General features: G+C 49.2%; 1 protein-coding gene across 2 annotated transcripts; it reads right to left on the bottom strand.

The window, feature by feature from the left end:
* Positions 1-14,439: 14,439 nt before the first annotated feature.
* LOC144274350 (uncharacterized) lies at positions 14,440-25,603 on the bottom strand. 2 transcript variants are annotated; one of them, XM_077833113.1, is made up of 5 exons: positions 25,436-25,603; positions 22,021-22,147; positions 20,166-20,279; positions 17,632-19,813; positions 14,440-16,798 (listed from the first exon to the last, which is right to left on the bottom strand). In XM_077833113.1, exons 2-4 carry the CDS (start codon positions 22,145-22,147, stop codon positions 18,612-18,614), a joined length of 1,443 nt encoding a protein of 480 aa, XP_077689239.1. In that variant the 5' UTR covers positions 25,436-25,603; the 3' UTR covers positions 14,440-16,798; positions 17,632-18,611. The 2 variants fall into 2 exon arrangements, with proteins under 2 accessions (XP_077689239.1, XP_077689240.1); XM_077833114.1 differs by having other exon boundaries at positions 17,632-19,810.
* Positions 25,604-26,817: the final 1,214 nt, after the last annotated feature.

Below are 26,817 nucleotides of genomic sequence, written 5' to 3'. Positions count from 1 at the left end.
TAACCACATGATTAGAATCTAGCTTAATAAATTTTGGTAACCATTTATGCATAAGCCTGACTTGTTTTCTCTGGTTTACTGTAAAGCAGCCAACACAATTAAAGAACCTCAGCCGTTTTGGCTCTAAAGCCTGGCCATTAGGTGAGAGTACTAAGAGCCTAGCGTTGAGTTGTGCCGCCTCCACGGGGCAAACTCTTGGGGCACCTGTCAGTCAATCCTGGCTGCCCGCTGCGAAGGAGCTCTGAGCTCTAGCAGTTAAAGTCACGGGTGTGGAGAGGCTCTTAGTGCTGCCATTGGGGCACCTGTCAGTCAGTATTGACTGCCCGCTGCGAAGGAGCTCTGAGCTCTAGCAGTTAAAGTCACGGGTGGTTAGGACCTTGGGGCATCCGTCAGCCTAGCCCGGGCTGCCCGCCGCGAAGGGACAGTGCGTCCTAGCGGTTAAAGTCACGGATGGTATAAACGGGCATAGCTGGCACCTCACCAAACATCCTTGGCCGTCGGCTAACAGAAATTGGCGTCACGAACAGGATTGTGATATAGGCTGCACTACAGTAACACAATGAAACCAGTCATGATAAACACCACAGAATTCCCTGAGCTAGAGAAAAGTTTGACCCAAGAGGGATGGGGAAATCCTCTGTGGAGCAAAGAACTGCTGGAGAAATATTGGGGAAAACCAGCAGAGATCTGGCAGCATTTCCGTAACTGGAGAACTGCCTGCAAGATGAAGAAAGGGAAAGGAAAAGGTGCTTGTATATGGCTGCTTACTAACATTTGGCAAGCTGCCTGTAAGGATTATCATAGTCTGGCAATAAAATTTAATAGGCTACAACAGGAAAGGGACACACTGCACAAGGAATGCCAGAATTTAGATACCAGAGTAAGAACACTGAATAGGGATATGGAACATCTTCAGAAAAGATTACTTCCCTTAATTGAGAAAGAAGGGATAGAACGAAGGGAAAAGCTGGAGACTAAAACACGCAGTATCAACCGGGCTAAAGTTGAGACTGCTCTCTGGCTAGACCCTGAGGAATGGGATGGAGACATTTGGGATTCAGCAGATGAGTCCCCCTCCTCTGAGGAGGAAGGTCCCTCTGTAAAATTAAGACCTGCTATCACACATCACAAATCAGAAGAACATGAGGAAAATTTGAGTGGGGCAGAGCTGGATGAAGAAGGGGATGACAATTATCCATCCACCTCTTCAAAAACAAAGAAGGGAGGTAAAAAGGGAAAAGGGAGTAAAGCTCCAACACACTTTACCAAAATTACCACCCGCCAATATACTCCCTTGGAGTTAAAAACAATCCAGGGAGATTTTGCTAAAAAACCTGAGGAAGGTATAATAGAGTGGCTGGTCCGCCTCTGGGACACTGGGGGTGGATATATACGCCTGACAGCCCAAGAAACTGAGCGCCTTAACTTAGGTGCAGGAATATTCCTGGAACATTCAGAGGGGAACACCCCTAAAACACTTTGGTCTCTGGCTTGTCGATGGGCAAGGGGAATTTACCCAGCAGACCGAGATGAACCCACAGTAATGCACTGGACCAACATAGATGAGGTAAAAACAGCTCTATTAACTGTGGCTGTTATTAGCATGCTTGGCCAAAACCCTCAAGAGTTAGCCTATGAAAGCCCATGGGAGGGTCAGGTAGATGTAGATGATCTCAGACCCCTGCTTAAGGGAGTTCCAAGTAACCACAGGGCTATGGCACTGTCCCTTAGATCAGAAGCTGCAGCACATAACAGTACCTTTCGGGCACTGCTAAACCTTCTGGTGTCATACTTTAGAGAATTCGGAGACATCAGAGCACTGACAGGCAAAGCTAAGATACGTTCCCTTCAGGGAAACAAGGGGGCACCATCTAAAGGACATAAAAACAAGCGAGAGCCAACCCAAGAGGAAAAGGAGCTTAGAGCCAAGTTGTGGAGACAATGTCTGGCTTTAGGTTATCCCAGAGATGTGATAAATGGACTGCCCACAGAGCGGCTAAAATTATTCACCACCTTTAAAAGAGCTGACTGGGAGACAACTAATGCTACTCCCAGTGCACCTCTACAGCTCTCTCCTCTTTCCCCACCTGCAGACACCCGGTATACTCCATTGCTGCGGCAACTGCAAGAGTTACCAGAGCAGGGAAACTAGCTTGCGGGGGTCAGTCTCCTCTCCTAATAAACCAGCTTAAATCCAAAGAGGAGAAAACAACAGCAAAAGACCCCCGGATACATGTAACTGTAAATGACAAACACATTATTCCTTTCTTAATGGACACAGGGGCTCAAAGGTCCATGATTAAGCGAGAAAGTTTTCAGGGCTTGCCACCTACTGGCGGAAAACAGGTACTTGTTACAGGAGTAAATGGCAGTACCATAACTTACCCATTAGTTAAGATAAAACTGGATATCCCCTTGCAACCCCACCATCAGCCCCGAAAATATGAGGTGATTTTGGGCAATGCCAACATACTGGGCATGGACGTTTTAAGAGGAAAGGAGGGAAGGATTAATGGGGAAAGATGGGCTTTTGGAGTCAGTTCTGTTCCTCATGCCACCCACCTGGAAGAGGAAAGCCCTCCCCACTATTCTGTAAACTTACTTAGCAGCGCGCCTGCTCTCCCGCCCTCAACAGTAACAAACATAAAGCAGTATAATGTTCCAGCTGAGGCCATAAGCCCTGTTACTGACCTGATCAAAGATTTGGAACAGCGAGGAATTTTAATTCGTACCCACTCTCGCTTTAATTCTCCTGTGTGGCCCATCAAGAAACCAAATGGCAAATGGAGACTCACTATAGATTATAGAAAGCTAAACAGTAACACTGGACCATTAACTGCAGCAGTCCCTAGCATAACAGATATTGTAAACACCATACAAACCTGGGATAAACCCTGGCTAGCAGTATTAGATGTAAAGGACATGTTCTTCATGGTCCCTTTGCAACCAGCTGACCAGGAAAGATTTGCTTTTACTTGGAAAGGTGTACAATACACTTTTACCCGAATGCCACAAGGGTTTAAACACTCACCCACTATTTGCCATGGGGCACTGGCAAAGGTCCTAGATGACCTTATATTGCCACCCAATGTACAAACTGTGCAATACATTGATGACATCTTAATAGGTGGGAAAACCTCAGAAGAGGTACAGGAGGCTATGAATCAAATCAAAGGAGCACTAGAAGCCCTTAATTTAGAGTTACCAGCTGAGAAATGCCAAGGTCCCTCCCAAGAGATAAAATTCTTAGGTACTGTATGGATGGGAGGTAGGAGGTCTGTGCCTAATGACACTGTGCAAGAGCTAAATCAGGCACCCTCCCCTGAAAGTAAAGATCAATTGAGACAGATTTTGGGAACCCTGGGGTTTTGGAGAAAACATGTACCTGGCTTTGTCATTATAGCCAGACCATTGTACAATTTGTTAAAGAAAAGTGCTGCCTGGGAATGGGCTCCTGCCCATGAGGAAGCCCTCAGGCAACTGATAGGGGAGATACACACCTATCAGGCTCTGGGTCCCATACATCCTGAAGCCCCATTCCATTTGTACCTAACTGTGGGAGCCACTGGAATGTCTTATGCTCTCTGGCAAGAAAGTGACACTGCTCCCAGACGACCAATTCAGTTTGGTTCCAAGTCATGGCAAGGGTCACAGGCTAACTACGCGCCTTATGAGAAGGTGCTTCTGGCAGCTTACACAGCCTTGAGAGAAACTGAGGAATTAACTCAGGATAAGGACATCACAATTCACACTCCTCTTCCAATCATTAAACCTATATTGGAAGGGAAAGAGTTACCACCTGGTGTAGCACAAAAGATGACTATCCAAAGATGGGCACTTTACATACACCACAGGGTAGGGAGTGCAGACACTGCACAAAACCCCACTATGATTCAGGAATCCCTATGGAAAGTAGGAATGCCTGATGAATACCGCCTACCTCCACAGCAGTCTCCCATTAAGGATGCTGCCCCATTTGATCCTTCTAAGCCTGAGGGAGTATGGTTCACTGATGGCAGTGCCAGGCTGGTAAAAGGAAAATGGAAGGGAAAAGCTGCAGCAGTGCCTGCAGACACCTCTGCAGCACCCCTACCTGCTGAAATTGATGGATCAGCACAACTTGCAGAATTGGCTGCAATTAAACTGGCCTGTGAAGCAGGAGCCACCGCAGTATATACGGACTCCTATGCGGTCTGGGCAGGTGCCACTCAGTGGATCACTAACTGGAAAAATAACCACTGGGAAATAGGAGGTAAACCAGTCTGGGGACTGGAATACTGGAAGTGGTTATATCAGCATGCCCTGCAACAACCCCTGTCTATAGGACATGTCTCAGCTCATCAGAGGAATAATACCCCAGCTGCACAGTTAAACAATTTAGCCGATGCAGCTGCCCAGCTCTTTACCGCACAAGTCGAATGGGAACGCTTATATTCATGGTTACATGATAATTTAGGACACACAGGAAGTGATGAGTTAGTGCGGCAAGCACATATCAGGGGGTGGCCTATCACCCACAGACAGGCTAGAGACCTGGTGCAAGCCTGCACTATTTGTGCTGAGACTAGAAAACATATAGCAGAAGGACAACGGTTTGCCAGGCTAAGAGATGGAAAAACACTATGGGCAACCTGGCAGGTCGACTATGTCGGACCACTGCCCACTACAAGGCAGAGGTGGAAATACATCTTGACTGGGGTAGAAATTGTTTCAGGGATTGGTTTTGCATATCCAACCCGATTGGCAACAGGGTTGTCCACAGTTATGGGACTAAACCGCTTAACAGCAATTGTCCCAATGCCTCAAGAAATCCAATCAGATAATGGTTCGCATTTTAAGAATAAACTTGTAAGGGAATGGACCCTTAAACATGGAGTCCAATGGACCTTCCACCTTCCATATCGACCTCAATCTAATGGCATGGTCGAGCGCTGGAATGGGTTGCTAAAGAATCACTTGAAGCCTACTGATGGCACATGGGGAGACAGACTGGACGAAGTGGTGCAGAGATTAAACAACAGACAGACTCCTACAGGAAGTCCAATCAGCCGGGGATTCTTCCCTACAGGGAAAGCTATCTCCCCTGCCAGAACACCACTGCACAGTTCCAAGTATGCTCCCGGAGACACTGTTGTGATTAAACACCCAGCCCTGGGAACCTTTACCTGCGGTTTGCACGCCTATAAAGAGAAAGGTGTATGGAGTGCTTTAAATGCTGATAAAAGGCTAATAACCATTACAGAGGCTTGGATCGCATCCAAGACCGGCTGACCATGTGATTTATTGCAGGAACGGTCCCACGGTTCCGAGCAACCTGCCAGCTAACCTGTCAGCAAAATGGACCATGCAGCAGACCTGTTTGATCACTAGAGACTACTATGGACTGTTGATATATTTGCCATTACTTATAATAGCAGGTGTAATTTTTGCTTTTGGTTTTAAAATAAGTTTTTTAGCTAGAACACGACCCACCAGAGATATGTTCCTGCAAGCTCTCATGATCCTTCTGTTGGCTCCAGTCACCTTGGCAATACCAGAACATCCTCTTCAGGGAGCAATCCAAACCATCGCCTCAGCTGCTGGTGCTACAAATTGCTGGATGTGCACCTTGCTAGATTCAACCAATGGACTGGGAATTGAATTTGTACCACTCAGCCTAAATGATTGGTGGAACAAAAGCGACATCTTTCAGTGGGGACCAGCATGGTACACCAACAACCCTCGCAATGACTCGGGGGAGGTGGGACAATGGCATCGCACTGTTTGGGGACGGCCTGTGGAATATGTAACGGGATCATCTAAAGAAGTATACCCTATTTGTTTTGAAACTCAGGGTGACATACAAATGGGTAGTCTAGATAAGCAGCAATGTGCCCATACAATTGTATTTGATCAAAAAAGTGGGGGTTGGACTACCTACCCACCCATGAATGACAAAAGGACTTTAAAATGTTGGAAAGGTCCCATCAATGGCACACTTGAACATAGACCCCTTTTTAGCATATATAATGCCACAATTGTTCCCCTGAATATGAGTAGATACCCTGAAAGCAGAGATTGGTATAACCAATCACTGTTCTTTATTCCCAGTTCCGGACACATTTATAACCCATTGCTAATCAAATCTATTAACTCCTTATTAGATCAGTGTAATGAAAATGGACTTTTTCGCTCAGATCAAATTTTAGAAGATTTGTTAATAGTCTTGCTCTGTACTAACATTAAGATGGGATATTGTGTTCCATATCACCAACCCATACCTAAACCTGAGGGGGGCAGGTGGCACAGAGGACCTTATTCACCTATTCTTAGTAAAGAACCTGGCTTGTTCTTTATTTGTGGGGACAAGGCATATAAATATCTACCTGTAGGTTGGACTGGAAGGTGTTCACTGGGACATGCAGTACCCGAGGGACTAACAGTACACCCTCATGTTGATGCCCCCAGAATAACAAATCTGGGAAGTTTTATACACCGATCCAAACGAAAGTTCACCTACAACCCCCTGATTGAACGGCCCTCTGGTTTTCACCGATTTACACGTGCACTTATACCTTGGTTAGGTATAACTGAGCTCGAGATGGCAATAGCAAACGTTTCTGGACAATTGGAAATTGCTCTGAATCATACTGCTGATGCATTAGGGCTTTTAAATGAACAACTTCAGTCTGTGGCCCGATATGCTCTGCAGAACAGAATAGCACTAGACGCTACCCTAGCCCAGCAAGGAGGAGTGTGTGCTGTCATCAACCAATCTTGTTGTTTTTATGTAAATCATTCAGGGCAAATAGAGCAAGATGTGGTTGCTATTAAAGGTGCAGTTAAAATTTTACATGCAGTGGCTGAGAATGGACAAACCTCATGGATGCAATGGTTAGCTCAACACTTGGGATTTTCCCTCTCCCCGTTTTTACATTCGGTTATAAATACTGTTTTAACCATTTTAATTATTGTAATTGTTTTTTGTGTAACTTTATGTATTATGAAGCGTTTGATTCAAACTGCTCTTTCCTCCACGCAAATCAGATACCTAGAGCTAAAAAGGGATCCTAACCAATTCCGCGAACCCTCATCCTCTAATTTGGTTGTTGGGTATTTCTAGATTTCCCCAAGGAGGGCAAGAGGTGCTGGCATCACCGCCACCTTGCAATCTGGGATGTAGTGTGGTGCATCAGGGGGTGGAATGTAGCCAGACAGACAGCCCCCCCCCCCACCCCTCAGACCAGCATTGCTGGAAACACAGGAGGAAGCCGGAACAGGGCACTTAACATATATTCCAGCACAGCCTTTGAAGCTGTGAAAGCACAGGTGTGCTGCTACAATGTGCCTCTGGGGGCAGATACAACGATTAAGCTCACAGCAGGCAGAGGCCCTGTGACAGACATGGCTCTTAGCCCCTACTAACTAGCGTGATGCACACACACCAACATCCTAGTTGGGAAAATATTTACCCTGATAAAAGAAATGTCCAGTAGTCAACACTTATTGTTTCTCTCCCTTGCAAGTGTAAACTACTCTTGCGAAAGCTGGCGTCACCCAGACAGACCAGCCTCAATTTGGCATAAGAAAGGAGAAAGAGAATAAAGGAGTACAGAGGTATAAGTAGGGGACCTACAGCACCATGATTTTTGAGTGCTTTTCACTATCTATCTGCTGGTCAGATAAGTGACAGCCTCCCAAGGCTTCTGCAGCTAAGAGGGTCCCTATGCCTTGTCCCTTATTCGTCTTTCCGCGGAATTGAGTGACCGATCCTGGCTTGGCACCGCTGGAATCGAGAGATGCAAGGAGGGTAAGAAGCACCCACACCTGATCTCCTATCTTTAGTGTACACATATTTTGAAATAGAGCTCTATACTTTGTTTTCTTTCTTTGGGATTGTGGCTTCCGTTTTGTAACTTGTTTGTGTGTGTAACATCTCTACATTTAAATAAGTAGGCACTAGCAATTTTGTAACCACATGATTAGAATCTAGCTTAATAAATTTTGGTAACCATTTATGCATAAGCCTGACTTGTTTTCTCTGGTTTACTGTAAAGCAGCCAACACAATTAAAGAACCTCAGCCGTTTTGGCTCTAAAGCCTGGCCATTAGGTGAGAGTACTAAGAGCCTAGCGTTGAGTTGTGCCGCCTCCACGGGGCAAACTCTTGGGGCACCTGTCAGTCAATCCTGGCTGCCCGCTGCGAAGGAGCTGTGAGCTCTAGCAGTTAAAGTCACGGGTGTGGAGAGGCTCTTAGTGCTGCCATTGGGGCACCTGTCAGTCAGTATTGACTGCCCGCTGCGAAGGAGCTCTGAGCTCTAGCAGTTAAAGTCACGGGTGGTTAGGACCTTGGGGCATCCGTCAGCCTAGCCCGGGCTGCCCGCCGCGAAGGGACAGTGCGTCCTAGCGGTTAAAGTCACGGATGGTATAAACGGGCATAGCTGGCACCTCACCAAACATCCTTGGCCGTCGGCTAACAGGTAGTCAGTGCAATGGAGTGTTGGGCCCTTCCTTCTTCAGGGACAGGGGAAGAAGCTGGGATTTCAAGCCAGGCCTCTGCCTGGTTCTACTGAGCAGTAACCATAGGGCCCTGGATGGCTTGGGGACTGAGAACGTCAATGCTCCCCTGCCTCTTCGTGAAATCCAGGACAGTCCTCACACAAGAGTCACAGGCTCCTTCCTAGAGAAACAGGAGAAGCCCAAGGGAGTCAGCCCTTATCTCCTATGGGCACTGAGATTCTACCTAGGGAGGTGGTAGAATCTCCTTCCTTAGAAATTTTTAAGGTCAGGCTTGACAAAGCCCTGGCTGGGATGATTTAATTGAGGATTGGTCCTGCTTTGAGCAGGGGGTTGGACTAAATGACCTCCTGAGGTCCCTTCCAACCCTGATATTCTATGATTCTATGATTCCTGGGGGGGTGGGGCGGGCTATCCTCACAGTCACTCCCTTCATCTGACCAAGGACTTTAGAGCCTGGGAGGGGGGGAGTGTCCCTCTCCTTCCTGATGAGCTGTTCATGAATCAGGTTCAGAGAGGATAGGACCAGCCCTGACACTGAACATTCTCCCAGTCTAGAGACACAATGACAAGTTGTGATCTGCAGCATATAAGCATTGTCCTGGGTGCAACAATTCCTTTCTAAAGCTCTGTCATCAGTGAATCAGATATTCCTCCATGAGCACAATGTCTCAGCCCCCTGGGGATGGGGTCATTGGCTCAGCATCTGCACCGACCCATTGATCCCAAACTGCCTCCTTCCCCCACAGCACGTTAACTTCACAGTATCCCAAGAGAGCCAGAACCATAAGGTAGAGCATAGCCCTGCTCCGATTCACCATCACTCTCCCTGAATTTGACATAAGCGACCTCTGACCCCAGCTTCCTGACTCCAGACATAGGAGGGCTGGCTCCCACAGGCTATACGATCTGCTGCTGCAGGGGCTGTGGGTTGGGAGTGTTCCCTTTGGGGAGGGGAAGTCAGAGCAGGGAATGAAATAGGCTTGAGTCAAGTTCTTCTTTTCCTGGTTCAGTGGTGACCCTGGGCCTTTAAGGGGACCATGCTCCAGCCCCTGCTCCAGCCAGGGTTGTGTCTGGCTTTGGGTCCCTTTTTGTCACCCTGGAGCATCTGGGGGTACAAGTCCGCATGGAGGGCCCTGTCCACTTCCCTTTGCTCCAGGCTCCCTTGGGGGCAGAGAGAACTAAGGGTCTAGCTCTAGCTCCTCTCCCCCAGCATCTCTTGCAGAGGGTTCTCAGGGGAGAGAGACTCCTGGCCTAGGGGAGACTGGGAGTTGTGGGTAGGATGCCTGCAGAGGCCCCAGGGAAGGTAGGAAGGAGCTCAGGGCACAGTTAGAGTCAGCAAACCCTGACTTTCCTTGTTCAGCTTGAGGGCCCTGAGCTCGAACCCCATGGGGGGGGGCAGACCTGGGTTCCTCTAACATCCCCGCAATGGACATTAGAACAGAGATGTCCAGATTACTGAACACCACAAGTGGACTGACAGCTGTGCTGAGCTGAGTGAGCAAGAGCCACGCCCATGCCCCCAGATTGGCTAGGGGAGTTACCTTTGCACTGATGAATCACCTTCCAGAACAAGACAGCTCAGAAGAGGAAGAGCCAGCAGAGAACGACTTACCTTGGGAGATCCTGGATAAGGGTGCAGTAGTCCGGGCTGCAGGAGAGAATCTGCTAGCAGCAGCTACCCCAGGCCTGAGAGAATCTGGAGGATCACGAGAGAGGCATTTGACCGTGTGCCCAGTGGCAAGGGAGGGTCTGGACTCCCATACTAACCACCTTTTTTCACAGAGGGGACACTGACCCCTTTTCCCTCCCTTGGAGAGGATAGAGACATTATAAGCCCTGAGCCAAGGGAGTGCCACACACAGGCAACCAGAGGTTGGTTGAAGACCCTTTATTTTGTGAGGACATTGGACTGTGCACATTTTCGTGGACTCTATTAACCCGGAACTGAGGAAATTGTGAAAATTTAAATTGACAAAAAAATTTAAAAACTGCAAAATTAAACATCAATGTTATTCATCAAAATTATTTGAAAACGTAACAAGTGACTTTTACCAAGCTTATTCATAGCTCAGGGTTTAGAACTCTCTCCTGAGACATGGGAGACTCTTGTTCAGATCTTTTCTCCCCATGAGAGAGAGAGGGGACATTGAATCCTGGACTCCCACATCCTGGTCGAGTACTTTAAATACAGTAAGTGAGGCAGCAGCACCATAACCTTTTCCTCCTCTGGTGCCTTGTTTTTGCACATAATGACCTAAGCACCTAACTCCAGGAGAGGGGTTCCCAGCTCTGGATCCCAAGCAGACACAGGCATCTTCTTCCAGGCCAGATTTAGGTGCCTAAGTTCCAGAGAGGGGTGTGGCTCAGGACACACCCATCTCATCAGCATTTCCCATTGGCTAGCTTTTTTCTTTTTTCGGGGGGGGAGGGATAGCTCAGTGGTTTGAGCATTGGCCTGCTAAACCCAGGGTTGTGAGTTCAATCCTTGAGGGGGCCATTTAGGGATCTGGGGCAAAAAGTGGGGTCCTGCTTTGAGTAGGGGGTTGGACTAGATGACCTCCTGAGGTCCCTTCCAACCCTGATATTCTATGATTCTATGCCCAGCTTGCTGGTTTTTGTGGATCCCATTCTCAGGCACCTCCTTCTCCCCATTCATTGTACAGGGAGCCTGGGTGCCTAACTCAGGCTTTGTGGATTCTAGTGATTTTCTTGCTGCCTAAAAGTTTGGTGCTGTAAGGTCCCTTTGTGTCTCCAGGCCTTAGTTCCTTTAGTCCTTAGCTAGAGCGGGCGAGTCTCACCCCAGCCCCCAGGAGCTGTACCACTGCCTAGAGTCTCACTCCAGTTCAGCAAGCTCCAGGGAGGGGACCATCCAACTGTTGTTCCAGGCTGAGGCTCAGAAGGAAATCCAGGGGCGGCTCCTCTCCCGAGGAGCCATGACTGCTGCCAATCCAACGGAGAGTCTGCAGGAAGAAGCTCGTTGTCCCATCTGTCTGGAGTTATTTAAAGTCCTGCAGTCCATAGACTGCAGACAATTTCTGCTGGGCCTGCAGCACCCAGTGCTCAATGGCCTGTCAAACTGGGCCCCACATTTGAGATAGGCAAGGGAACACTTAATTTGAGGAGCGTGCTAGGGCTGAGGTATGAAATAGGGGTGTGGCTGCCTAGCCTGAGGCAGCAGTGAACATGCCAAGTAGCAGATTTTTAGGCATCTGGGTGATTTCAACCTCAGAAATTTAGCTGTGATGGGGCTTTAGACACCTACAGAGCTAGGCAGCCACTGAGTGGTGATTTGTGGATTGGCAGCATCTAAATATCAGATTCAGGTACCTAAAGTGAAAGTAGTGGCCAGGCACCTAAATCTTTTTCTGGATCTAGCCCCCGGTGCCTAGCTTGCTTTGAACACGCCACTGGGCCCTTATCTGCATTGTCAGGTGCCTGATACCTTTAAATACGCAGCCCTACGTCATTTTGCAAAAGATGCTTTTGAAAATCTTACCCAAAATCTAACTACTGCCAATAGCCCCATTGATTGGAAAGGGTCTGAGTTAGAATTAGGCACTTTGTAAAGATGAGAGAGCGGGGGTCCTGGGCTGAAACCCAGCTCTGAGATCAGAATCACTTAAGAATTGTGAGTATACTATCTGCAACTGAGCCTATGACAAGGCAGAGGTCAGGTTGTATGGGTGACCTCACTGTGCATTTTCGTACCAGACCACATCTGCATTGCTTTTACATTTAACCTCCACTCTGAATCTGGTCGGTATTTGATGCAAAATAAAAGGACAGCAGGAGTGTGAAAAACTAAATTCTACTTTATTATTCCAAAGGACGAACAAAGAGAGACTGCTTTCCTCATCCCCAGCCCAACACATTGCTGCATCCAAATCCCGCATGCACCAGTAACATTTACAAACTGGTAGAAAAGTGCAGAGAATCCAGGAGAGATGTTGGGACCCAGGCACAAACTACGATTTTAGGTCGAATTTAGCAGTGTTAGATCGATTTAACCCTGCACCCGTCCACGTAACGAAGCCCTTTTTGTCAACTTAATGGGCTTTTAAAATCGATTTCTGTACTCCTCCCTGACAAGGGGATTAGCGCAGAAATCGACATCACCGGGTCGAATTTGGGGTAGTGTGGATGCAATTTGACGGTATTGGCCTCCGGGAGCTATCCCAGAGTGCTCCATTGTGACCACTCTGGACAGCACTCTCAACTCAGATGCACTGGTCAGGTACACAGGAAAAGCTCCATGAACTTTTGAATTTCATTTCCTGTTTGGCCACCATGGCAAACTAATCAGAACAGGTGACTGTGCAGATCTCATCAGCAGAGGTGACCATGGAGTCCCAGAATCGCTAAAGAGCTCCAGCATGGACCGAACGGGAGGTACTAGATCTGATCGCTGTATGGGGAAATGAATCTGTGCTATCAGAACTCCGTTCCAAAAGACGAAATGCCAAAATATTTGAAAAAATCTCCAAGGGCATGAAGGACAGAGGCTATAACGGATCCGCAGCAGTGCCGCATGAAACTTAAGGAGCTCCGGCAAGCCTACCAAAAAACCAAAGAGGCAAACGCCTACTCGGGGTCACAGCCCCAGACATGCTGCTTCTATGATGAGCTGCATGCAATTCTAGGGGGTGCACCTACAACTACCCCACACCTGTACGTGGACTCCTGCGAGGCGGGAGTGTCACACAACAGGGATGAGGATTTTGGGGACGAGGAAGATGATGAGGAGGGGGAGGTTGAAGATAGCACACACCAAGCAAGGGAGAAACCGTTCTCGCCGACAGCCAAGAACTGTTTATCACCCTGGAGCCAATACCCTCCCAACCTGGGCTCCTGGATTTTGAAGGCAGAGAAGGCACCTCTGGTGAGTGTACCTTTGTAAATATAATACATGGTTTAAAAACAAGCGTGTTTAATGATTAATTTGCCCTGAAGACTTGGGATGCATTCACGGCCAGTACAGCTACTGGAAAAGTCTGTTAACATGTCTGGGGATGGGGCGGAATTCCTCCAGGGACATCTCAATGAAGCTGTCCTGGAGGTACTCCCAAAGCCTTTGCAAAAGGTTTCTGGGGAGGGCAGCCTTTTTGCATCCTCCATGGTAGGACACTCTACCACGCCAGGCCAGTAGCACGTAGTCTGGAATCATTGCATGGTAGCATATGGTCCCGGTGTTTGCTGGCATTCAAGCAACATCTGTTCTTTATCTCTCTGTGTTATCCTCAGGAGAGTGATATCATTCATGGTCACTTGATTGAAATAGGGGAATTTTATTAAGGGGATATTCAGAGGTGGCCGTTTCTGCTGGGCTGAAAACATCAGCCCCTCCTTTTAAATGGCCAATGTGTCTTTTTCAATTTTAATCTCCCTTTCTTTCCTCCCGCAGCTGCAAATGTTTCAACACTGCCACTCGCATTTCCATCCCAGAGGCTAGCACAGATAAGAAGGCAAAAAATGTCAGACAATGTCAGAGCCCAGGAAAGCACAAAATGAATGCGAGGACAGGAGGGACGTGTGAGAGGATAGATGGCTGGAGCAACAGGAGAGGTGGCGGCAGCGTGATGAGAGAAGGCAGGATGCAATGCTGAAGCTACTAGAGGATCAAACTGATATGCTCCGGCATATGGTTGAGCCGCAGGAAAGGCACAGACCGCCACTGCAGCCCCTGTGTAATCAACCGCCCTCCTTCCCAAGTTCCATAGCCTCCTCACCCAGATGCCCAAGAACGCGGCGTGGGGGCGGCTCCGGGCACCCAACCACTCCAACCCAGAGGACTGCCCAAGCAACAGAAGGCTGGCATTCAATAAGTTTTGAAGTGCAGTGTGGCCTTGTCCTTCCCTCCTTCCCCATTCCACCCGGTGCTTCCCTCCTCCCCCACCCCGCCCGGGCTACCTTGGCAGTTATCCCCCTATTTGTGTGACGAATTAATAAAGAATGCACGAATTTAAAACAACGACTTTATTGTCTCTGCAAGCGGTGATCAAAGGGGGGAGGGGAGGGCGGTTGGTTTACAGGGAAGTAGAGTGAACCAAGGGGGTGGGTTTTCGTCAAAGATAAACAAACAAGAACTGTCACACCGTAGCCTGGTCAGCCACGAAACTTGTTTTCAAAGCTTCTCTGATGCGCAGCATGCTCTGCTGTGCTCTTGTAATCACCCTGGTGTCTGGCTGCGTGTAATCAGTGGCCAGACGATTTGCCTCAACTTCCCACCCCGCCATAAATGTCTCCCCCTTACTCTCAAAGATGTTGTGGAGCACAGAGCAAGAAGTAATAACGATGGGAATATTGGTTTAGCTGAGGTCTAACTGAGTCCGTAAACTGCGCCAGCGCACTTTTAAACGTCCAAATGCACACTCTACCACCATTCAGCACTTGCTCAGCCTATAGTTGAACAGCTCCTGACTACTGTCCACGGTGCTGTGTATGGCTTCATGAGCCATGGAATTAAGGGGTAGGCTGGGTCCCAAGGATAACTATAGGCATTTCAACATCCCCAACTGTTATTTTCTGGTCTGGAAAGTCAGTCCCTTGCTGCAGCTGTTCTTCAGGAACTCTGGTCTGTATGATGTGAGCGTCATGTACTTTTCTCGGCCATTGCACGTTGATGTTGGTGAAACATCCCTTGTGATCCTTGTGATACTTGCAGCACCATTGAAAAGTACCCCTTTCGGTTTATGTACTGGCTGCCTTGGTGGTCCGGTCCCAAGATGGGGATATGCGTTCCGTCTATCGCCCCACCACAGTTAGGGAATCCCATTGCAGCAAAGCAATCCACTATGACCTGCACATTTCCCAGAGTCACTAACCTTGATAGCAGCAGCTCAGCGATTGCGTTGGCTACTTGGATCACAGCAGCCCCCACAGTAGATTTGCCCACTCCAAATTGATTCCCGACTGACCGGTAGCTGTCCGGCGTTGCAAGCTTCCAGAGGGCTATTGCCATTCGCTTGTGAAGTGTGAGGGCTGCTCTCATCTTGGTATTCTTGCACTTCAGGGCAGGGGAAAGCAAGCCACAAAGTTCCATGAAAGTGCTCTTATGCATGTGAAAGTTTCGCAGCCACTGGGAATCATCCCAGACCTGCAACACTATGTGGTCCCACCAGTCTGTGCTTGTTTCCCAGGCCCAGAATCGGCGTTCCATGGCATGAGCCTGCCCCATTGCCACCAGGATAGCCAAATTGCTGGGGCCCATGCTTTGAGAGAAGTCTGTGTCCATGTCCTCATCACTCTTGTCACCGCGCTGCCATCGCCTCCTTGCCTGCTTTTGCAGGTTCTGGTTCTGCATATACTGCATGATAATGCGCGAGGTGTTTACAATGCTCATAACTGCTGCGGTGATCTAAACAGGCTCCATGCTTGCCATGGTATGTCGTCTGCAGGAGAGCAGAGTTGCAGGGGAAGCGGTGATTGGATGACCAGTTTTGCAGACCTACTGCACCATCTGCTGCCAGGACACAACACCTGAGTGGGCTGTACGCTTGCCGTGGTATGGCGAGACAAGAGCAGCCAAGCAGAGTTGCAGCGGAAGCGGTGGATGACGACGGTCATATAGAGGACCTGCGAGACCACCAGGAGAGAAGGAGAGCAGAGTGGCAGCAGAAGCGGTTGTTTGATGACGATGGTTTGCAGCCCTACTGCACCGTCTGCTGAAAACAGCATGGCGCCTGCATGCAAAAAGGCGCAAAATGATTGTCTGCCGTTGCTTTCACAGAGGGAGGGGTGACTGACAACATGTACCCAAAACCACCCACGACAATGTTTTTGCCCCATCAGGCATTGGGAGCTCAACCCAGAATTCCAATGGGCGGCGGAGACTGCAGGAACTGCGGGATAGCTACCCACAGTGCAATGCTCCGAAAGTCGACGCTAGGCTCGGTACTGTGGACGCACTCCGCCGACTTAATGAGCTTAGTGGGGACACACACAATCGACTGTATAAAATCGCTTTCTAAAAAATGGACTTCTATAAATTTGACCTAATTTCGTAGTGTAGACATACCTTCCGAGAGCAGGGAATCCAAGCAGCTGAGATTAGCAGGGTGTAGGATGAGGTGAGTGAGGCAGACAGAGTCTTTGTCATCCCCACACAGGACACTCTGGTAGATGGGGAGGGGTGACCAGCTGGGCTGTCAGTCTCCTTAGCCCACTCTGGCCTCAAGGATGGGGGTCAGCCTGGCTCCAAGGTTGGCCCAGGTGGCCTGTTGTCTTCTCCAGCTTCCTTCTTGTCTCTGCCCAGTCTCGTCCTCTCAGCATTCGGGAGATGCTGCCACCTCCCCTCTTCATTCCTGTGGGGGCATCATTTGTAGTCTTTTAGATTTCAGGGATGGCTTCACCCAACACTCATAGGACAATTCCTGTGTCTCTCTGGCATTGATGCAGCAAGTACACACTTCTCGGCCTCCACTGTCTGGCTCTCAAGAGGAAAGTCTGTTGTTTCCCAGCTCTGTTCCCCATACCACCCATCCTCTACCCCTTCTCACTGCATCTAACATCTCTGCAGGGATCAGGCAGTAACTCCATGCCCCATTCAGTCTCTGCCTCTCTGAGTGCGAGTCTAGCACTCACCATCAGTGTTCGTGCTGAGACATATTGATAAGGTTCATTGTTCATAGAATCATAGAATATCAGGGTTGGAAGGGAGCTCAGGAGGTCATCTAGTCCAACCCCCTGCTCAAAGCAGGACCAATTCCCATTTTTCCCCCCCCAGATCCGTAAATGGCCCCCTCAAGGATTGAACTCACAACCCTGGGTTTAGCAGGCCAATGCTCAAACCACTAAGCTATCCCTCCCCCAAACAAACATCTCATGACAAAGGGTAAAGAAAGGTTAAAATAAATAAAAAAGACTTCTGGCAAACAAGCATTTATCTCGTAAAATCCTCAAAAAAAAGCTATGCCAAATCCTGTCAAACTAAACTAATATCAAAGCATGTGACCAAATGGCCTCCCTAACATTTGATTTCCCCGGCACTGAGTACCCTACGCTCCCCACATCCACCGGACCCAACCATTCAATCACCTACTGTCTTCCCCAACCCATCCCTCCTGGTCCCTTCCAGAACCCAGCACCTTAGGGGATTTAGGGAGAGGAAGAGTTGCCAGCATTCAGGGACATTCACCATGCACGGACTAGCTCCAGGTAAGTGGGGGAGCCCAGCCCACAGGCTACTGGAAAATGGGGGGTGGGGACAGGTGTCTGGAGTGAATGTGGAGCCTCCCTCTCCTAGTTTCCATGGAAGGGGCATCCTGACTGGGAAGGGAAAGGAAAGAAGAGAACTTCATCCAAGCAGAGGGAGCTTCTGGAGGAATTTCTCTCTCCCGTTCCTCAGCAGTTACCAGGAGGCAGGAAGGCCCATCAGTTCAGCAGCCAGGGCTACAGCAGGGAGGAGGGGCTGATCAGAACTGCTCCTCCTCTGCCAGAGGTTTGCTTAGACCAGGCAAAGCCAGAGGGTCACTGATCAGATTGGGGTTAGCTGCTGCTGGAACCTGCCCCCAGACATGGGCAGCTGGATACCTGGGAGCCAAATGCCACTGCTGTGTGTGGGAATTAGGAAATGGAGTTTTTACTAAGACCGGCCCTAGTCAGGGCACTGAGAGAATTTCTCTCCTGTGTGGAGGAGTCTCTGATGTTCAATGTGGTGTTAGCTCCAACTGAAGCATTTTTCATGCTAAGGACATCTGAGAGGGCTCCTCCTTGTTTGGATTTGCTGATGCTTGATGCTGTGTGCGCACCAAAAGAAGGTACCCCCACATTCAAGCTCTTTCTTCTGTGAATTATCTGATGGGGAATAATGTGTGAGCTTAGACTGAATCTTTCCCTCCAGTTATTGAAGCTTTTCCCACAATCCAAGTATTTATGGGCTCTCTCTCTTGTGTGGATCGTCTAATGTGAAGCAAGGTTTGATATTCAAATGAAACTTTTTCCACAGTTGAGACATTTATAGATTCTGTCCCATGTGAATTCTCTGATGTTTAGGAAGATATGGCCTGGGTTTGAAGCTTTTCCCACCATTCAAGTATTTATGGGGTTTCTCTTTTATGTGGATTGTCTAATAAGGTGTGAGTTCTGTTGGAAGCTTTTCCTACAGTGGAGGCATTTTCACAGTTTTCCCCCCTTGTGGGTTCTCCCATGCTTAATAAGGCCTGTGCGCTGACTGAAGCTTTTCCCACACTCCAAGCATTTATAGGGTTTCTCCCCAGTGTGGATTCTCCCATGTCTAATAAGGATTGAGCGCCGACTGAAGCTTTTCCCACAGTCCAAACATTTATAGGGTCTCTCTCCTGTGTGGATCCTCTGATGTACAATAAGGGCTGATGATCCATTGTAACTTTTCCCACAGTCCAAGCATTTATAGGGTCTCTCTCCCGTGTGCAGTCTCCGATGGGTAGTAAGATTTGAGCTCCTATTGAAGCTTTTCCCACAGTCCAAGCATTTAAAGGGTTTCTCTCCTGTGTGGGTTCTCTGATGTACAATAAGGGTTGATGATTCAGTGAAACTTTTCCCACACTGAAGGCATTTATAGGGTCTCTCTCCCGTGTGGGTTCTCTGATGTGTAATAAGGGCTGATGTTACAATGAAACTTTTCCCACACTGAAGGCATTTATATGGTCTCTCTCCCATGTGGATTCTCCTGTGGTTAATAAGTCCTGAGTGCTGACTGAAGTTTTTCCCACAGTCCAAGCATTTAAAGGGTTTATCTTCCATGTGGATTCTCTGATGTGTAATAAGGGCTGAGGGTACACTGAAACTTTTCCCACACTCAAGGCACTTATATGGTCCCTCTCCCGTGTGGATTGTCTCATGGCTATTAAGGGCTGAGTGCCGACTGAAACTTTTCCCACAGTCCAAGCATTTATAGGGTTTCTCTCCCGTGTGGGTTCGCTGATGTACAATAAGGGCTGATGGTGCACTGAAACTTTTCCCACACTGAAGGCATTTGTATGGCCTCTCTCCTGTGTGGATTCTCCTGTGACAAATAAGACCTGAGCGCTGACTGAAGCTTTTCCCACAGTCCAAGCATGTATACAGTTTCTTTTCCTTCTGATTTGTCTGCTGGACTGCAGATTCCTTGGGATCCTTGCCTCCTCTCCCACATTCAATGGATTCCTCCACTTTCTTCCTTGGGCATTTTCCTAGCTTCCTCTCTGACCTGTGCCAATTACTCCAGGCTTTTCTCTGTTCCAAGCACTGGGAGAACTCCCCTCCAGCTTTTCTTAAAAAGGTCCCCTGGAGTTCCACTTGCTCAAGTCCTTCCTGCTGTGGATCCCCCTCCTCGTTATCACTCATTGTCTTATCACCTGCTGGGGAAGAGAGTCCAGGGAGGAATCATTGTCTGGACTGGCAGAAAGGGGAACAACAAAGAAGGAAAACACAACACAGTAACTGTTGGGGAGACCGAGAAATTGGATTCTGCCTCAACATTCCACCCAAACACGCACAGGGAAGTGAAGTCAGGGAGAAAACTCCCGACAGCTAACAGGGTGGGTGGGAAGCCATGAGCGATATCGGCCATGATGATACGACACCTGCTGACCACAGCCTGATCTGGGTGGGATGAGGCAGAACTGAGGGGGCCACACCACATTTTGGGGATTTTCAGCTTTTTCCTCCATTTGCCATATAGTTTCTGTGTTAGTGTCACTGAATCCTCACCTGTGTGGGTGCCTCTTGGGATCTTCCTTTCCTCAAAGACCTGAAGATCCGGGACCCATGGCTCTTCCCCTGCTTCCAGCTGGGCAATCAGGTCAGGTTTGGGAATGGGGAGTCCTGCTCGGGGGCAAAATCAGGCATGTGAGTGCACTGAGGATCGGTGGAGTACTTGTCACAGAGGGCACATATTGAGTTTAAACTGACCCCATGATTTGCTGGGGGGTTGTGGGGTCTGAACAGATGGGCACATGGTCACTGAGCCCCCTTGGGAGAGGCCGATGTCTGAGGGAGGGGGAGTTGTCATACCCTCTCTAGGAGTGTTCAGGATCTCTGTGCTCTGGGGGACTTGCTGAGGCACACACAGATCTAGTGTTAAACCCCTGCCTCTGTGTAAACCTCCAGAGCCCTCCCCACAGATGGAGCTGTGATGGGATCCCAGCCTGGGACCGTGGGACCGCTGTGCCCTGCTGAACTCTCTCCAGCCTGGGCTATCTCTTACAATGCCTTGCTAGTGACCAGCAGCAACCCTCAGCACAACCACACATTATCACTCAGCACAACCACATGTGGAGCCCCCACACACAGCTAGATTGCATGAATAATCCCAGAGCCACTCATGAATCACACAAGGAAAGGCACCAGACCCAAATCCGTGCAGTTCCCAGCACTGTACCTCAGGAATATACCATCTAATTTATTAATTGGTTCACCACTTTGTCAATGGAAAGTGGATATACAACAGCCTTTGATATCTGAGCAATTTACCATTCACTTCAGGCAAACTCACTGGTAAAGTTAAACAGTTAAACAAGTTTATTGACTATGAAAGATAGATTTTAAGTGGTATTAAGTGATAGGCAACAAATCAGAGTTAGTTACCAAAAAAATAAAATATAAGCACGCAGTCTAAACTCTCGACCCTATTAGACTGGGCAACATCTAGATTAAGCAGTTTTTTTCACCCCACTGGATATTGCAGTCCACAGTATACAGATTTCACCTTTGAAATCTGGGCCAGTCCCCTCAGCTGGAGTCTCAAGTCTTCAGTGTCCTTGTTGCTTTCAGTGTAGGTGGGTGAAGAAGAAAGGCCCAGCATGTGGCCACTGTGTTCTGTTTTATATCCTCAGTCCCATGTGCTCGGGAAGCACAAATCCAGTCATGTCTGGGGGCTTTGCTGAGTCTCCAGGGCCAGGCTGAGCAATTCCCCTGGTGTGGCCTCATACCGGTGAGTCACTGAATTGTAACTCCCTTGCTGGAGAATGGCTGGTGATTTCTGCGCAATAGCACCCACCCGGCTGTTGGTTACCTCCCTTTTCATTGTCTCCATAGAGCCAGTATCTGGGCACCTCCCAAGCCCACAGCATATTTTAGTGACAACCATATAAAACAATCTCATAACTTCATATGCACTAAAGATACACATATTTAGATAGAACAGTGACCTTAAGCCAATCAGAACCTTTTCCCTAATACCTCACATGGCATGCTTTATATGCAATATCACAATTACATATAGAAGAGGAATATGGGGGCTATAGGGGGCTCCCCCAAGGTATAGAGTGTCACAGGAGCCAGTCCCAGGAAGGGAGGTGCACAGAGATCCTGCATGTGAGTAAGAATTAATGCACATAGGATAATAAATGGCTTCTGCCCCTGGGAAAGATGGAGGGATGCGGATGAATTAGCAGGTCCATTAGGTTCATCCCATTGGAGAGGGTATGGAGGTAAATGGCTCTGTCAAACTGGAGCTTTGGACAATGCCATTCCGCTCTAATCTAACTGACCAGGGAAGAAGCTGACCAGATGCAGAAACACAGACCCCATGGCTTCAAATACCTGAGGGGACAGGAATCCTTACCCAGCGAGGTCACAGTCTCATAATTCTCCTGCATGACGTCCCTGTAGAGGGCTCTCTGACCGGGGTCCAGCAGAGCCCCCTGCCCCTCCGTGAAGTACACAGCCACCTCCTCGAAGGTCACCGGCATCTGAAAAAACAGGTGCTCCCCACTCAGTACCTGCTGTCCGAGCCACAATCCCACTATTCATGGGGGAAGAAGCACCAAAATACAACAGCTCTGGGAGGCCTGGAGGAGCAGAATTCTAGCCCAACCCACTCAGAGTGGCCATGAGTCTCCAGGGAGCACAGAGAAGGTGCAAGCTCCTTGTCCCTCCCAGCAGAGGATGGAAGGCAGGGTCTTTTCATTGACCACACACCTACTAGGCACAAGCTGACATGGGAAGCAGAGCTCTGTGCAGGGGACAGGGACAGGAATCCCAGCACCTTCCCTTTGCATTTCACTTCAGTCTTGGGCCAGTGGGTTCAGGATCCAGCACCCTGGTCTGTTTTCCCAGCACTGTCCAGGGATTGTTTCCTGTTTCAGAACTGGTGGAATTTGCACCCCACCCCCACTGCGCCTGTTCATAAATCAGGCCCTAGGCTGAGCATGTCCCAGCAGGTTTATCACAACCTGTCCCCCTCCCTGCCTCATCCTGTGTATTCCCGCCCTGCCCCCTCTCCAACAATCCTCCCGAGCAGCTCCCTCCAAAATCCCCCACCTGAGCTGGATCCACCACAGCCATTTCCCTGCCCCGTCCCCTAGGAAGATGGGATGATCTGGAGCAAAACGTGGTCGTCATTCTGCAGCCTGTCAGGGTGAGAAGGGCAACTGGGGAGGTTTCTGAATTAGTGTTAGTCCATTTCACAACCGATTCTCCCCAGGCTCTTTCCCTGCAGACACACACTCTAGACTCTGCCATGCTGGAAAAACCCTGAGTTACGTTATTACAGCACAGACCTGACCACTCCCACCGGGACTAAACCTATGAGACACTATTAAACCCTCCCAGGAACAGAGTCTCTGAGTCAAACCCTAGAAAAAAGCAGAATAAAATGAGCCACTTTGAAGGATCCCCCCCGATATTGTCCCCAGGCCAGTATTTTGTACTGGAACTGGAACAAAAAGTGAACCATCATTTTGTTTTACTGACTGAACCTGAACTGAACAAAAAAAGAGAGAGGGGGTGGACTATTACCAGTTAAAATAGATATCCAGCATTTTTAAAGCTCAATATTAAAAAAACTACAGTGATCTTATTTTCATTTCAAGAGCAGAAAACAAATTAGCCCATGGGCAGACGATGGCTCCCAGAATGGCCTGGCCCAGGACAGTGAGAAGAGAATGAGAAGAGAAGGGGGCCAGCCCACAAGCACGGGGAGCGAGAGGGGATGTTTGGGAGCTGCCTGCACACCATAGGAGGCAGAAGGGGGGCCCAGAGGTACAGGAACCATCTCTGAGATGCCCCCCATGGGGAGAGAAGGGGTGGGATGCTCCTTGGGCCCTGAAGTTCATAATAACTCTTCAAGCCCAAGGGCCAAGGTCATGGCTCCCTAACCTTCTCCCCTTAGACAGGCCTCCTCCCACGATCCCCAGCCCCTGGGGCAACTCCTCCCTCCAGTTGCTCCTCTTGAGGCAGGGTTCATGCTCCGAATTCCCTTCCACACTGAAGCCGCCTGCAGGGCTCATTCCCAAGCCCCCCAGGACACTGTCTGATACACACCTCCAATCCCCCACCCCTACCCCTGATAGTTATGTTTTTCTCATACGTATGTCTTGATTCTAGATATCAACCCCCACTGTCAGCAGAGGACAGAGTCAAGGTAAAATTTCATTATACCATAACATGGATGAAGATGGAAATGTTTGAGTCAGAAGCCAGAAATAATGATGTCACAGAATGAATGTCAGTCACGTCTGAAATTGAAAGTTGAATTAGAACGTCTTCTGAAAGCTTTTGAAATCTCTAAAACGGAAGCGATATCTGGACGAAGGAAAGCCCAAAAAAGGAATGGGCCAATTCCTGGTTCATTCACAGATGGGCCACATCTCTATAAGAAAGAAACATACCAAACTACTGGGAACATCCAAAAAATGTCACGCCTAAGCTGAATCAACTAGCAAAAATTGTACTGGCAGTTCCACCAACACAAGTGAGTGTTGAAAGAAAATTTCCAGGCCTCAAATATATCCTTTCACTGCAGAGGTCCAATATGACAAAGCAAAAATGTTATTTCATGCTCAAACAAATTGTGCATGAAAAAAAATCTTGTTAATTTCACAACACAAAAGCACTTGGAAAACTCAAGTAATGGTAAAGTAAAAAACAAATAAACAGCCAATAATCAAAACATTTTAAGTTGCAGCTCTCTTTTTTGAATTTACCTCCACTAAGATTTGAAATAGGATTTAAACTGGTATCTGAACTTTTATTTTTGTTTCCTTGGGTGGCTAGAACCAGAAATGAAACTGAACAAATTGAATGGAACAGAACCTGAACCAAACCAAAATAAATACCAGTTGGACTGGTTGCCTGCTGTTGCTAGCAGTAACTCTGGTTTAACACAGAATCTGCACAGGATTCAGAGCAGGGCCCTGTTCAGTCCTGTCAACCCCAAACATTTAACATGCTGAAGTCAGACCCACAAATAATGAGACTGTCTTAAAAAAACAAAGACTAAATTTGGAGCAAGATGTGTGGGAGGTGGATATTTGCCTTGTAAATGCTGAGCCCTTGGGGGGAAGTCCCCTGCCTACCCCAATACTTGTTTGACCATTTCTAGGGGAAAAGATTCCACACTGGCTGCTGGAAAGGGCAGCCCCCTCCCCCTCCCCCTCCCCATGGGCTGGGGGAGCTGCCGTTGTATCTCTCACCATCCCGTTCCCTTCTCCTACTCTCTGGCTCTCCCTTCCCCAGCCGGTCTCTGCTTGCTCTCATATTCTCCTTCCAGCCTCCCTACAGCCCCTTCTCCTCACATCCCCCCTTTCCTTCCCTTTATCCCCACACTCCAATTTCCCTCTATTCCAGCTCTGTTCCCCTGAGCCCCAGAATCCTCTCCCTGATTCCTGGGTATTCCCTCAGCCCCCCTTCAGCAGCCCCACATCCCCATCCCGCCCCCTGCATCCCCGTTTACCTCCCTCCTGCCCCCTCACACGTCTCTGTTCACCATCACCCCTCAATGCCCTCTGGCTCTCAGAGCCCCCTGCCCTCTTCAGCCCCCTGCCGGCTGCCCCCCTCTCTGTCCCAGCCCTCACCACGGCGCGCGCTGGCTTCACCCGCCCTGCAAACCCCGGGAGCTGGCGGCAGCTTCCCCTGGGCCCAGGGCAGGGAATCGCAGCCAGCCCCGCCGGGAGCAGCCTGGGGCCAAACCCTCCCCCTGCAGCCAGGATGGCACCGGGGGTCACCGCTTCTTCGGGGGATGGGCAGGTCTCTCTTACCTTCCCTCCAAGCGGTGCCCTCCCCGGGAGCAGGGGTTGGGGCCCGGGGTGGGGGGTCCTGGCGAGGCTGGGGTCTCTGCACCGGGAGAGACTCCTGGGAGCAGCGGGAATGTTACTGCTGGAGATTCCCCTCTCCCGGCTGCAGCCAGGGCTCCGGGGTCCCCAGGGGCTCGGGGATCTTGCAAGGAGCGTGGGCTCCCCACAGCGCCGCAGAGTCACTGCAGAGAGAGCGATTCACTTCCTGCTGCGGGCCTGAGTGACCCCAGCGATCGCTTCCAGATCCGCATCCCAGCTGCTCCTGGGTCCTAGTGTTCAAGGGATTACACTGAAGCCCCCTGCCCCAGACCCTGCCTCCTGGGGGGCCCACATCCCCTGGTCATGGGCAGCTTCTCTCAGCATTAAGGGGACATCGTGCATAGAAGCCACCTTGTCAATGGGCAGAAAGGAGACGTGCAGATCCCGGGGAGGGGGGATAAGGAGCAAAGACTGGGAATTGTTCCAGAGAGTCCCCAATATTGTCATACAAGTGGGTGATGGGTCCCAGTCCTAGAGAGGTTGCCAAGAGCTTGGAGTAGCTGGAGACAGGTTTCTCGGGGACACCCTATCGAAGACAAAAGGATGTAGTTTCTCGCCTGAGAGTTACTTCCACAGGACTTTGAAAGACCATGATAATGTATTTACATCTTGCTTAAACAGACCTCTCAGGCTAACCATGGGTGGTGGAAGGACCCCATCAATTGCACCAGAGGGGGCAGGAATGAAACAATTTGCATTTTAGCAGACACAGCTCCTGTGAGGGAGAAAGCAGCAGGACACAGCCTTCAAGATAGACCCCCCTGTCACCTGCCTCACAGCTGGAAATAGACTTTTCTCTGGAGGTCACTATCAGAAGAATCCATTGCAAAGGTTCACTAGACTCTGAAAGAGACCGATCCAGGGCTGTGTTTGAACTGAACTGTTTGGAGACTCCCAGGAACCTAACAAACTGTTGCACATTGACTCCTAAAGGGAGAACAAACAGTAACATTCTTCTGACTGATCCAGGACAGGGTTAGACATTCCAGAGCCCCCCTTCCTGGGAAACTTCCAGCCCGGGCAGGGTGTGAAGTGACCTCACCCATTGTTGAGTGAGGCTGGTGGAGGCCAGTGGAAGTCCAGGGTAATGCAGCCAGGCACCAGGATCCAAAGCGATGGGCCAGGGCTGCCCAATACACAGAGTGCCTGCTTGGGGCTGACTGTGGGCATCCCTTCTGGGTCTGTGGAGAGAGGAGGCTGTGCAATCCCAGCTCTGCTCCAGCCATAGGAACTTTGATACCTCTGGGCAGATTGCTTGTAGCATGATTGAGAAAGGGCATGAAAGGGACATGCAGAAGTGCCGTGCT

This window comes from Eretmochelys imbricata, chromosome 14 (assembly GCF_965152235.1).
Source record: "Eretmochelys imbricata isolate rEreImb1 chromosome 14, rEreImb1.hap1, whole genome shotgun sequence".
NCBI classification, from domain to species: Eukaryota; Metazoa; Chordata; order Testudines; family Cheloniidae; genus Eretmochelys; species Eretmochelys imbricata.
The sequence above is the reverse complement of the archived record's forward strand: the minus strand, read 5'-3'. Positions and strand labels throughout refer to the sequence as shown.

Bases quoted from the DNA above. Each gene is read 5' to 3' on its own strand.
- LOC144274350 (XM_077833113.1), bottom strand. From the start codon at position 22,147: ATGCCGGTGACCTTCGAGGAGGTGGCTGTGTACTTCACGGAGGGGCAG. The intron at 20,280-22,020 runs GTAAGGATTCCT...GCCCCCGAGCAG, and splicing joins TGAGACTGTGACCTCGCTGG to GACTCCCCATTCCCAAACCT. The intron at 19,814-20,165 runs GTGAGGATTCAG...TCTCTTCCCCAG, and splicing joins CCCAAGAGGCACCCACACAG to CAGGTGATAAGACAATGAGT.